At 42.3% G+C, this 13,254-nt stretch overlaps 1 protein-coding gene across 3 annotated transcripts in view; it reads left to right on the top strand.

Annotated features, from left to right (window-relative positions):
- shank3a (SH3 and multiple ankyrin repeat domains 3a) overlaps positions 1 to 13,254 on the top strand; it is a 284,296-nt gene that overhangs the window by 246,251 nt on the left and 24,791 nt on the right. For all 3 annotated transcript variants that reach the window (XM_078167969.1, XM_078167968.1, XM_078167970.1), the window contains one exon: positions 11,674 to 11,749. In XM_078167969.1, the coding sequence (XP_078024095.1) occupies positions 11,674 to 11,749 (76 nt within the window). The remainder of the gene's footprint in view (positions 1 to 11,673; positions 11,750 to 13,254) is intronic.

The following is a 13,254-nucleotide window of genomic DNA, read 5'->3' as shown; positions in this document are numbered from 1 at the left end:
GTAACAACACATAAGGTTTATTACTGCAGGTCCCATCATTCAGAGGGCAGCAAACACTTCGTGAGCAGCTACTCTGTCAAACACACCAGAGGAACAACTGATGTGTCAGCACATCCAAACAAAAACACAATGTTTTAATAAACTGGTCAGCCCAAAATAATTGTAACTTCAATCTGATTTCATGAGTAATTTTCCACACGACAGCAAGTCATAGTAACGTTGGTTACCTTGAGAAGTTGGAGGTGTGTTGCCTGTCATCTGTAGCTCTTTATCTAACAGCTCACTGTGTGCATCCCACTTCCCCCCGTAATATTAAAAGCGATCTGCTTCAAGAAAATTACAAAAATGATTGTTGTCTTGTTTTTGGTGCATTATTTCTAAACATTCAGTCAGTGCTAATCATGATTACAAATCACTCAATTAGCTGTGGCTGCTTCACAATAAAAGCCACCTTGTGTTTCAACAATCTAACACTTTTAATCTGAAGCAGCAGTAGGATGTAACATTTGCAACCAAGTTGGGTTGTGTTTGAAAATAACTAGTTAGCACGATGTGTTGCCTACCCTTGTCAAGGCAAAAGTGATTATAGCTGCTTGAAACGTCTGCGCTCCAAGACGGAGTGAAAAGCAGGCTGTCAATGAGAGAGGAAAAACGCTATAGTTATTAAACTGCACACATTTTTAGACATTCTATCCTGGAAGGCATTCATAATGTTGCACTTGGTTGTACACATGAAAAATGACCAAAATACTTGTCTCAAGATTGACAAAAGAGAGGTGTTCCTTCCCTGTCCCCTGACCTCCGCACAGCAGCCAAATCAGGGATTGAACTAGGTATGAATGTCGCCTCATTAGTATCAGCAAGCAACAAAAATCATTGGACATAGAACCCACAAATAATAGGGTCCAAAAAATAGGATATCTGAAAGGTGAAAGGAGTTTTTGAAGCTATTCAACCATCTGTCACGCAGGTCTAACGGAGAACAGAACACTGGCATCATCAACAGTAATTTAATACAGCTTTCACAAGGTGTAAAGAAAGCTATCATTATAAGGCCGGATTGTTTCCTGTGAGTTCCTCGTACGTTTTTCATTCATTCATTCATTTTCCGTAACCACTTACCCCCTTGGGTCACGGGGGGACTGGAGCTTATCCCAGCTGATATTGGGTGAGGGGCAAGGTACACCCTGGGCAGATCACTAGACTATTGCAGGGCTGACACGTAGAGACAGACAACCATTCATGCTCACATTCATGGGCCATTTAGGGTGACCATTAACCCAACCTGCATGTCTTTGGACTGTGGGAGGATTGTGAGTACCTGGAAAAAGACCAGCATCCCAGGCTCCACACGGAGGGGCTCCCCCACCCCAGGGTTCGAACCCCACAGGGTGGGGGATGCAGCAGTGCTAACCACTGTACCACCGTGCCACCATTGGTATTATATACACTGCTCAAAAAAATAAAGGGAACACTAAAATAACACATCCCAGATCTGAATGAATGAAAAATTCTTATTAAATACTTTGTTCTTTACATAGTTGAATGTGCTGACAACAAAATCACACAAAAATTATCAATGGAAATCAAATTTATTAACCCATGGAGGTCTGGATTTGGAGTCACACTCAAAATTAAAGTGGAAAAACACACTACAGGCTGATCCAACTTTGATGTAATGTCCTTAAAACAAGTCAAAATGAGGCTCAGTAGTGTGTGTGGCCTCCACGTGCCTGTATGACCTCCCTACAATGTCTGGGCATGCTCCTGATGAGGTGGCGGATGGTCTCCTGAGGGGTCTCCTCCCAGACCTGGACTAAAGCATCCGCCAACTCCTGGACAGTCTGTGGTGCAACGTGGCGTTGGTGGATGGAGCGAGACATGATGTCCCAGATGTGCTCAATTGGATTCAGGTCTGGGGAACGGGCGGGCCAGTCCATAGCATCAATGCCTTCGTCTTGCAGGAACTGCTGACACACTCCAGCCACATGAGGTCTAGCATTGTCTTGCATTAGGAGGAACCCAGGGCCAACCGCACCAGCATATGGTCTCACAATGGGTCTGAGGATCTCATCTCGGTACCTAATGGCAGTCAGGCTACCTCTGGCGAGCACATGGAGGGCTGTGCGGCCCCCCAAAGAAATGCCACCCCACACCATTACTGACCCACTGCCAAACCGGTCACGCTGGAGGATGTTGCAGGCAGCAGAACGTTCTCCGCGGCATCTCCAGACTCTGTCACGTCTGTCACATGTGCTCAGTGTGAACCTGCTTTCATCTGTGAAGAGCACAGGGCGCCAGTGGCGAATTTGCCAATCTTGGTGTTCTCTGGCAAATGCCAAACGTCCTGCACGGTGTTGGGCTGTAAGCACAACCTCCACCTGTGGACGTCGGGCCCTCATACCACCCTCATGGAGTCTGTTTCTGACCGTTTGAGCAGACACATGCACATTTGTGGCCTGCTGGAGGTCATTTTGCAGGGCTCTGGCAGTGCTCCTCCTGTTCCTCCTTGCACAAAGGCGGAGGTAGCGGTCCTGCTGCTGGGTTGTTGCCCTCCTACGGCCTCCTCCACGTCTCCTGATGTACTGGCCTGTCTCCTGGTAGCGCCTCCATGCTCTGGACACTACGCTGACAGACACAGCAAACCTTCTTGCCACAGCTCGCATTGATGTGCCATCCTGGATGAGCTGCACTACCTGAGCCACATGTGTGGGTTGTAGACTCCGTCTCATGCTACCACTAGAGTGAAAGCACCGCCAGCATTCAAAAGTGACCAAAACATCAGCCAGAAAGCATAGGAACTGAGAAGTGGTCTGTGGTCACCACCTGCAGAACCACTCCTTTATTGGGGGTGTCTTGCTAATTGCCTATAATTTCCACCTGTTGTCTATTCCATTTGCACAACAGCATGTGAAATTGATTGTCAGTCAGTGTTGCTTCTTAAGTGGACAGTTTGATTTCACAGAAGTGTGATTGACTTGGAGTTACATTGTGTTGTTTAAGTGTTCCCTTTATTTTTTTGAGCAGTGTATTTCTGCAAACCATGGATATGTAACATTTGTATGTTCTTTGTGGGGTTTTTTTTTTTTTTATTACAACACTGGGGTAAACATGTGGTTAGGCACAAAAACCACTTGGTTAGGGTTGGTAAAAGTTCATCCCATGCCCCCCGGCTCATATACATGTAGTCAAATGTACGTCACTTAAGAAATATTGATATGATACATGTAAAACATACAAATGTAACATATCCCTAGTTTGCAAAAACGTACAATGTAAACATTTTCTCTTGGCATCTTGGCTAGCATGTAACTTCCATCCATCGCTGGGATGATGGACTCTCCCACTAACAATAAAAACTGCTATATAGAGAGGTGATAACTGAATGTAGAACCAGTAGTTAGATAACATTAAGTTAATATAGCATATAAAAAAATGGTTTGATGTAATAAAATCTTGAGGATGAAACAAATCTGAACCCTCAGAAAATAATCAGTGTGAATGCATTGTATTTGGAACTGTCATATTGGTTGTTTTGGAGGACTAAATCAGGACTATTTGGCAGGATACATTACAACACACACTCCACACTATCAGAGATATTTTCATTGTCAGTCTGTTGTCATCTGCTGCTATCCCATTTCAGTCTCGTATTTAATCTGTCCTCCCTGTCCTCCTGCCCTCCAACATTCCTTCCCTGCTTTTCCCTCCTCATCTTTTCTTTTTGTTCTGACACCCTCCACTTCACACTTAATTAAGCTACTCTACATTCTCCCTATCATGTCCATGTATGCAGACAAATGACTTGATGAAAAGATCTAGTAGTGCGTCAACCCCACCTTTGATGTCGAACATTATCCTGCAGCTCCCAACCATGTGCATGGTTTATTTGAATTCCCTATATGTACAGAACAGATAAAGATTAAATGGATACAGAGCCCGCTTTTAGTCTTTCTTTTGTACTTTTCTTTTCCCTCAGTGTCCTCTCTATCACACTGCTCTATTGTGAGCATGACTAATTTCACCCAGGAATGAAAAAAAAATTCACTTTTCTTTTAAAGTCTTATTCGAGAATCATTTGGTAGACGAATAGAAAATCAAGAATAGACACAGAAAGATGAAGAGGAAAAAGAAAATGAAGACATTGCTATTTCCCTCTGTGCTGTGTGGAAGTGGGTTAGCCTTGTATCCATCTGCATGGTCCAGCAACTCCCTGTTGGATCTGTGGAACGACAGGCACATTGTGTGACAGCACAAAGGAGAAAGAAAGAGTGTGATTCTGTCTTTATTTTTCTTTTGCCACAAGCATCTCCTCACAGGCTGTGTGGCTCTTGGAAAGTTGTCACACTGGGGAGTCCAGCATTGTTCTGATTAATTTAAACAGTGTTTTAGTATTCAAGGTGTAGGGAGCCCTCAGAGTTTACTACGCCCCCTGCTTGGTCTTCTATCCACCTGGTTTAGGAGGTTAACATGCACGACATGAATGAGGAAGCAGAGAGAGAGAGAAGGAGAAAAGGAAAGGAGGATTGAGTGGGGGTGTGGAAAGAAAGAATTAAAAAGTCAATGAGGCTCACTTGATAAGTGTGTGTGTTTGTGTGCGCGTGTGTGCATGTGTCTGCAGCTCTTATCAGTGGTAAAACAGCATAGGTTAATTCTCATTCAGCAGGGCACAGCGACGGTGTGTGTGCCTGTGTTGGTTTGTGTTTCCATGCATCTGTGTTTATGTGATGTAGCTCTTGTGTCCTTCAGACAAGGACAGCGAAGGTGTTACAATTTGTCCTGAATAGAGAAGCACTGTGAGCTAAGACAGCGACATTCACAGCAGAGCTGTGAGAGATGTGGCAGGTTAAACAGGGTGACAGAAAGAGCAGCGACGTTACAGCGTGAAGTACAGCTTTGTGTGCTAAATATGCTTCCATCTCTGGATTTTAACACACTACATTCACAGCTATCGCCAGCGAAAACAAACAGCTCATTCTCATATTTTTATGGATGAATTATCGCTCCTAACACATGGAAACAAAACCTTTCAATCAATACCACATTAAGTCTGTAGATGAGGCAGATGCAGAGCATTTATCTGTTAGCATTTTTTGACATTAACATTTACATGTCCAATAGAAAACAGGCCAACCCCATGTTGCTCTTCATCCCCATCCTCTCTTTCAGTGCTCTCCAGCAGAAGTGAAAGCCAAACCAGATTTATGCTTGCTGTTTTGCCCTGCTGTATATTTGTGTTTTTCTGGTGCTATGTCCTCCATTTTTGTAGCTTCCTCTTGGATGCGTGCTACTTACGTTCTGGCACCCGGTCACCATCTTTTCTCTAAAGTCCTGATCTAACTTGTAAGCTGTTACTGGCTGGAGCCTGTTAACTCAGACAGGGTCTCTGTAGTTTAGTACTCCGCCACACACTTCTAGTGGGTCATAAGTGATGATTGAGAGTGATTACTTTTGTGTTAGTCTGTGTACTATTTGTGAGGAAAATTATGTATAGCATGCCTTTAATAAGTGTTACTAAAATGAATAACATTACCTAAATCAGTTGTCAGGGTTTTATTGCTGCATTTTCATGTGTATGTGGCCAGTGCAGTGATGTTATTTGCTTGGACGTCATGAGGTTAAAGTTTGTGTAGGTTGTGATGTCACTATAAAGTATGCATTAAGACAAAAGGGGTTGTTTTGACTGAAGCCCTGTATCAACTATTCCCACAGAATTAGAATCTATGTATGACGGTAGCTGATGACAGGAGTTGGGCTGTAGGGGGGCCAACTTTATAGGTTTTTTTATTGCTGTCTCCTTGCCTGTGTGTCCCCTTGTGTCAGTCTGTGTCCCCTCTAAATATGGAGTTTTTTGTGGGTCTGTGAATAGACCCACAAAAAACTCAGCCAAAGTCTTTGAATTTTTGAGTTGGTTGATAATTGATCAGTCAATCCGATCCTCCATGTTTCTCCATCTGTGCTCAGAGTATGTGCTACACTCCAGGAGTGTGGAGCAACACATAACTGAACAGTATATGTATATATTCCAACAGAGCTCCTAATGAACAGTCCAGCTCCAAATCCAGAAAACCAAAATGTGGCGGCAGATGTTTTAATTGTGGTGGGCAGCCACAAATAGATTAATGTGTGGAGAAACCCTGGAATGATAAAGATATTGACATTATCAGTGCATTCAAAGTTGTTTCAGACAGCATGATTGGTACACTTATGTTCATTTCTATCAAAAGTATGAGGTAATAGAACCCCTCTCAGCTTTTGGGTCTGCACAGGAGATTGTGTTTCTCTAAATGGTTGCACACCAACTTCATTATTCAGTTGAAGGACAGAAATATTGTCCCTCCTACAGTACAGTTTACACTAGGCTGCTAACACTGAAGGGTGAGTAATGATTTATTTATGTCTAGTTATTTGTGACATGGGTTTAATTTAGTGGCCTGTATCAACTATTGAACACATCCTAGCAAGGTCGTGTGTTCATACCTAACCTGTATGATGGGGTCCATGTCATTGGTCCGACAGCCCATTGGTCCGACATCCCATTAGTCCGACAGTCCGCGGTGCTGAACGGCTCCCGGCGGGCGTATTTCTACCTTGATGGTGCGCCGTGACCGGCTCTGAGTCAGCTGGGAAAGGCTTGAGGCGAAGCAGACTCACAGCTTATGTGTATGTCACTTTCTTTTTCATTTTAACCCACACCATGATCTTTTCCTAGCCCTAACCAAGTGGTTTTTGTGCCTAAACCTAACCAGACCTTAACCACAGGGCATCATGATGATTTCGGAACGGACTTGGGAACAATGGGTTTAATATGGGCGGAACAATGGGATGTCGGACCAATGGGCTGTCGGACCAATGGACAGTTCCCGTATGATGCCAATATAAGGATCTTGAAGTCCAGTTTGTTTACATGGTTATATATTACCAGTTAAACATGTGGTACCAAGACAGCCTAAAGAGCTTTAAGTCAGGTGATGTTTGTTTATGGTGTGAACACAAAGCATGTGCAGGTGTGAACACAGCCTTAATGTACAGTGTACTTGCCTGCTGTGAATTATTTTGACCAGCAGGTGCCCCTAGTGCATTCCTGAAGCCTTTAGTGCTCCACACAAGTGGCTGGAAAGCATCAATGCTTTAGTAAGTCTTTTAGTCTTTTTTTTTTTTTTTTCATCTAAACCATGTTTTCTGTCATCAGAAATATGAAATTTATTACCTCATTTGCAGGAGAAAATTCCTCCCAGGAAAGACCAACTAAGAGCCAGGTGTTTGAAACAGAGAGTGTAAAAGCTTTAATGAGCACGGGTGTAAACGTGAGTGCTGCTGTGTCATATCAGTACGTGATAGAGACAGAGGAAACTTAAGACATGCTGATGTTATCTATTGTATCAGTCATACCTGTAGTATCTATCTATGTCTATCTATCAGTAAGCGGCTTAAATAAAACTTTTGCTTTGACCAAATTTTACTTTTTTCTTCATGTGCTAGACATTGTTTTTCTAAGGACGTCATTACCACCATCTGTGTTCCTGTCACCAGATGCAGCATCTAGACTATAATGAAAATGCTACTCTCCTTAGATCTCTCTTATTAAACCACATTCTGAGGCCACCTCCTAATGTGCACTCACAGGCAATCGTCTCTCATGCTGTTTTCTGAGGGAAATGACCTTCCTTCTTTCCTCTCTTGCTTTCCCCCTCAGTGTGTTTACAAAACACTGTGCCATTATACTTTGTTATTTCTTTTTTTTTTTTTGTTAAGATGTTTTGCTAATGTTCATAATTTTTCTTTTTGGCTGTTTATTTATTTATATTTTTCTTTGTCTGCAAAAACTTAGTGGTTTGAAGAAAAACATTAACTGAATGTTTTATCTGGACATCAGTATTATCACCAAACAGCGACAGTATGTCTAAAGCCAACCAGCTGCCATTTTTTGTCGTGGCTCTCATAGTAGGTGGTAATCCTTTAATGTGTTTCATTTTAACATGACTGTACAACAAGGAGTTTACTGAGTGACATCCAGCGAGTTCGTCATTGTCTTTGTTCTCTGAAATCTCAGTGTACTTATCTGCCCCTCTGACAGCCCAGATGTTGTAGCTCTAGTGCAAATTGGAAAATGCTTCTTGTTGTTTTATTCCCACCTGGTGCTAAAACACAGCCTCCTGTACTAGTAAGCTAACCATGGTGATGATAATAATAATATAAAGCCTCAAAATGTACATTACTACTAAAACAACAGCCTTTACTTACAGTAGTGGACGCCTTTTGTCGTTTCTCTTGTTTCCAGTGTGTGTGTGTGTGTGTGTGTGTGTGATAGATGGAAGTGGAGTTTAGGTTATCTGTGCTATCAGGGCCCTGCCTTTAGATGCTCCTGGGCTGTACAAAATAGATGACAACTGTGATGAATGAGCTGCATTTCACGCTCTTAGACTGCATCTGGTATCACACGGCGTGCACGGGCTGCGCACACGCACACATACTGTACATACACAAATGCATATACCGCTCAGACACACAAAATACTCTCAGCGTGCACATTTACATTTAACAACTCCCCAAATTATCCAGCATTTGGCTGATTTTCTTTTTCTTTTGTCCCTTTCTGACGTGAGGGCTTTTTGATGATTGTGTGGCTGAGTGAGAATGTGTGTGTGAGACAGACTCTAAATTTGCGGGAGAAGACAATTGCTGACTCATCTACAACTTTCTCCCCAAATATCACCTCTTCTTTGATCTCTTCTTTCTTTTGACAACCAGTGCTTACAAAATGCCATGTCTTTCCTCCCAAGAGCGGACGTAGAGTAACCTTCTGATCCAGACAAAATACCAACCAGCCCTCGCCTCTCATCTCGTTTCCGCCTTACCTCCTCTGATAACCGATAACTAGCAAAAACGCCCACTCAGCTTCCACCTTGATTACAAACCTCCTGCTTTGATACTCACACACTCTTTATCAATCTTCAATTTTCTTCAAGTTTTTGTGAGAAAATGCCGTTCGTTTTCATGTACCCACTTTCCCTCAACCTTCCTTTTCCACTTCCCATTTGAGTTTGTAATTTCTCACATTTCATGTCTTTGTATGGTCGTCTTAGTCATCCAGGTTGTTTGCCTGATTCCAGATGGAATTGTGAACTTGTTACACTCCGTTTCCTTAGTGGAGTGGGTGGATCCAAAAGTCTGGACCCAGGCAGCCAAGTTGTAAGATGTCGGAGCAAATTAAAAACAATTCACAGGGCTTCCTTTTGGCAGCAGAGAGGGCTAAAGAAACAGGGTCTGATTGGAGGAAAGGGATGGTGACACCACTTATCTGCTGCTTACAAAGTTGCTATAACATCATTGCCTCGGCAGTTTTCCAACACACCTATAAACCAAGTCCAGGGAGGTGGGTGCCAAAAGGAAGATGTCCTCTTCTCAACTACATCCTCATCCAAAGAGATCAATGCTGAGGAAATCCTGAAATAAACAATCCAGATTTCACAATTTGTTCTGACACATATTTTCCAGAATGACTTTTGTCCACCCTCTTGAGAACTTGTTGCGTTCAGCTGTGGGTTTTTTGTGTGGGTGGAGAGAGCAGTGATCGATAGCTTAGTAAGAACAAAACAGAGTGGTTTCAGTATGGAAAATATAAGACACATAGCCCTTGAATGCAAATGCTGCTATTGGAGAAACCGGTGTCTCTTTTGCTTTTTCAAGCCGAATTACTCTCTGTATTATTGATCACTGCAGCAAAATTATGACTCCAGAAAGAATCACGTTTTCTCATCCTGATGGAGTGAACCCAAAACTTGATAATAGCAAATATCTGTCACGCTTGTTTGTGGCTGCACTGCAAATATCTGAGCATGTCTGTCAAAAATAAACATCTAACAATAGTTCAAAAAAGGGCAATTAGATCGGCAAAAGTTTTTTTTTATGACCATGAAAAAATGTTTTAGGTGAGAATTTTCTTTGCAGCTAAAAAACACAAGTCAAACACATAACGTTGAAACCAGTGACCATGGCGGTGACACACTGACCAATTCACTGTGGTTCTCTGGGAAGAGATGGGCCTTGATATCAAACAGGCAGAGCTCGGTCTTGTAATGTAGGCTGCTTTCATTAAAACACTACACATGACCAAGGCATGTGTAGTGAGGGATGAGGAAAGCCACGCATTCGCAATCATGCTGAAACAAATGAATGTGTAAGAATCAGAGAGATTGAGATTCGCACAGTGGCACTCTAGAAGAATAAGGAACACAGCACAAGTAAACAAGATTTTAATAGGACAGCAGATGAAGAAAATGAGACGGCAGGTGAAAGCGGAAGAGCAGAGGATGATGGTTCAGAACTTGGAGCAAACTGCTAAATCCTTTATATTGTTTTTGCCTTTCTGCTCCGTTACCAAGTGTCAGTGGATGCAGTTATCAGAGCTTCAAGTTGTTCTCAGCTGACAGTCTGTCAGTCACACACACAGTCAGATGGACAGGCTAAAGTGGATCTGAGGATACCAGCCACTTCAAGTCTGCTCACTCACTTTGATCTCTTTCCCTACATGTCTCTTTCTTTCTCATACAGACTGGATATCTCAAACAGCTTGATGTATTGCTTTTATTAGATAGCAGACAGTAGAAGTGACAGGAAACAGAGAAGCAGGGGGAGCCGTGTGACCAAGGTTACAAGCCAGACTCGTGGCTTCACACCGTGTGTCTCACATCACCACCAGGACGCCCCTCGCTCTCACAGCTTTGCCCAATTAAGAGTTTCTGTGTGGCCTGAAAGGTTCTCGGGGTGTGTAGTCAGCAGATTGCTGTTTAGTGGAGGTGCAGTGTGTATTATTGGGATGGGGAGAGGGCATCGATCTCTATCAGCACTCCCACAGGATGAATCCACCCACATGCTGACAGGAACCATGCACACTGTGCACACACACACACTATATTAATTGAGCTCAACACGGTTTCCATTCTTGTGCATTTGCCCGCTTTTAAAGAAAGACTTTCAAGGCAGAATTATGCAATTATTTTACAGTTTCAAAAACAAAAAATTACCATGGAACAATTATACTCTGGTAGGTTATGATAAATGAATCATGTTAATGATAATTACTTCTCTGTGGTAGCTTAATTCCTCTCTGTGCTAACTGAATTAAATTTTTTGCTGACATTTTTATATTACCACGCAAAGAGCTGAGGCAGAAACAGCCTTGACATTTTTGGATTTTCATGGATTTGTTAAACGTCACTAGCAGAAGTGAATCTTTTCCAATAAAATAAATCTTCCTAAATCACATTTAAGAAGTGCGTTCCTGGGATTCAGCTCCTTTACTCAATTTTGTGACAAAATGCTGCAAGAACACTGTACACTGGCAAATGTGGCTGACCTTGCTTTCAAGACACTTCACTAGGAATTTAAACTTGTAATGATGTGTCTCTGATATGAAATCACAACAGCAATTTAGTCACAGTTTGATGGCACTACTATTTAACATTTTGTATAAGGCCTTGGTAAAGATAAAGCAAAACCAGGAGTTCACAGTTTAAATATCTTCTCTACGTAATACCAAAAGCAGGTGTACTTATACATACAATAGATTACCAAATGAGTAATTGACTTTGAAGTTGAATACACTATTTCAACCCAGTATGAACAGATTTATCAATTTTAAATTAAAAAGCCTTTTAATCTGTTTTGCAGAGACACGGGAGGACCGCACTAAGAGACTGTTCAGACACTACACTGTGGGATCCTACGACAACTTCACCTCATACAGGTACAGCCTCTTTCCTTGAGCTGGCTTGCTACTGCAACATGCAGGCCCTGTGTTTGTGTATACTGTGCTGCACAAACTAAAGTGGTCATATCGCAGAGTGCTTCCTTTACTGATCAGGGGTAATGGAGTCCATGTGAGAGGGATTTAGAGTACCTTGAAGCTGCTGCCATCTAAAGGCATAAGGATGCCAGTGCACCCAGTTCTAAATGTGAAACGCACATGCATATAAATTGCATAGCCAGTTTTTTTTCTGTCAGCATGTGCACTGTTCACACACATGCATAGTATATACTCAAGCACAAGCACAGTTTTGTGATTTGCTGCCAGGATGTTCTCATTCAATCTATTTAATGTTTTATTTCTCTACTCTTAGTTCACGTCCTTCTTTATTTGCCGTCCCTGTCTAGAGTTTGACATTTATTGCACAGAGGGTGTCAGTGCTCCCTCTCTTCTAAATCAGATTTGTTAGCTGCGAGTGAAGTAGCAAGCTATGTTTGGTTTTGTTATGATGCAAATTCTGGCTTTAATGCCACAGTGTGTCAGTTTGAGATACAGCGCTAGTCTGAGTGACAATTGTTTCCACCCACTTTCTCAGCCTTTTATAAAATGTCAAGTTCTTGCATTCTAGGTTTTTAGTTGGTTTAAATGTCATCTCTATTACCAGAGCTCCAGGTTTGTGGAATTAGCATAACCACAGCCACACTAGCCTGTGATAGTCGAGGCATTGCGTGGTGTGTATATAGTATTTTTTTAAAAGGCAGACAGTGCCATAGTTCAGTTGTGAACTTGACAAATAGAGAATGAGGTAAGTTTCTTGTTGCTTTCCAGAGGTGCCATAGTAAGAATCAGCTCTGCACAAAATCACAGCAGGTTACAGCCATGAGACTGACATTTTAAGAGTCAGATGCAACATATGAATGTCTGAAAAAAATACCAGTTGCACATGCCAGCTAAACGCTCAGGTAGGACAGAAACTTATTGAGTTGCAGTCCTTTAGATGGATATCTGCACTGCAGTCTGAGGAATACTAAAATCACTAATGTCAAAGGACAGGTTTATTTTGAGGAAACATTTATCATTTCAAATCTTACATCAGAGTTTCTTTATTGAGTTATGTAGGTGGATAGAGATTCTGAACAAGGACAGTGAGCTTATTGCATTAATGCGGCATTTGGGGCATAGAGCAGAGATGAAAGCGTGGCGGATAAAAGGGTTTGGACTAAAACAAAGCATCTTACTGATGTTTAACCAACACAGCTTTCTGTGCATAACAATAAGTGCAAAAGTGGATAGATAGCTTTTTATGAAACCAAACCTTTGACCTCCCTCCTGCAGAAAGGTTTGTTACGGGTCTCCTGGCTCCAGCAGCAGGAGCTCTGTGTTCCCTTGGTAAGTCTGAGAGGGTGAAGTGTATCTAAGCTAATGGAGACTGCAGCCGCCTACTGAGTTGCAACCTGAACACCAGCCCTCTACTTCTGCCTCAGCTGTGAGGTAGGATGACTGAT

The sequence above is a fragment of the Epinephelus lanceolatus genome, chromosome 5 (genome assembly GCF_041903045.1).
Source record: "Epinephelus lanceolatus isolate andai-2023 chromosome 5, ASM4190304v1, whole genome shotgun sequence".
NCBI classification, from domain to species: Eukaryota; Metazoa; Chordata; class Actinopteri; order Perciformes; family Serranidae; genus Epinephelus; species Epinephelus lanceolatus.
Note: the sequence above shows the minus strand (reverse complement) of the source record. Positions and strands in the feature narration are given on the sequence as shown.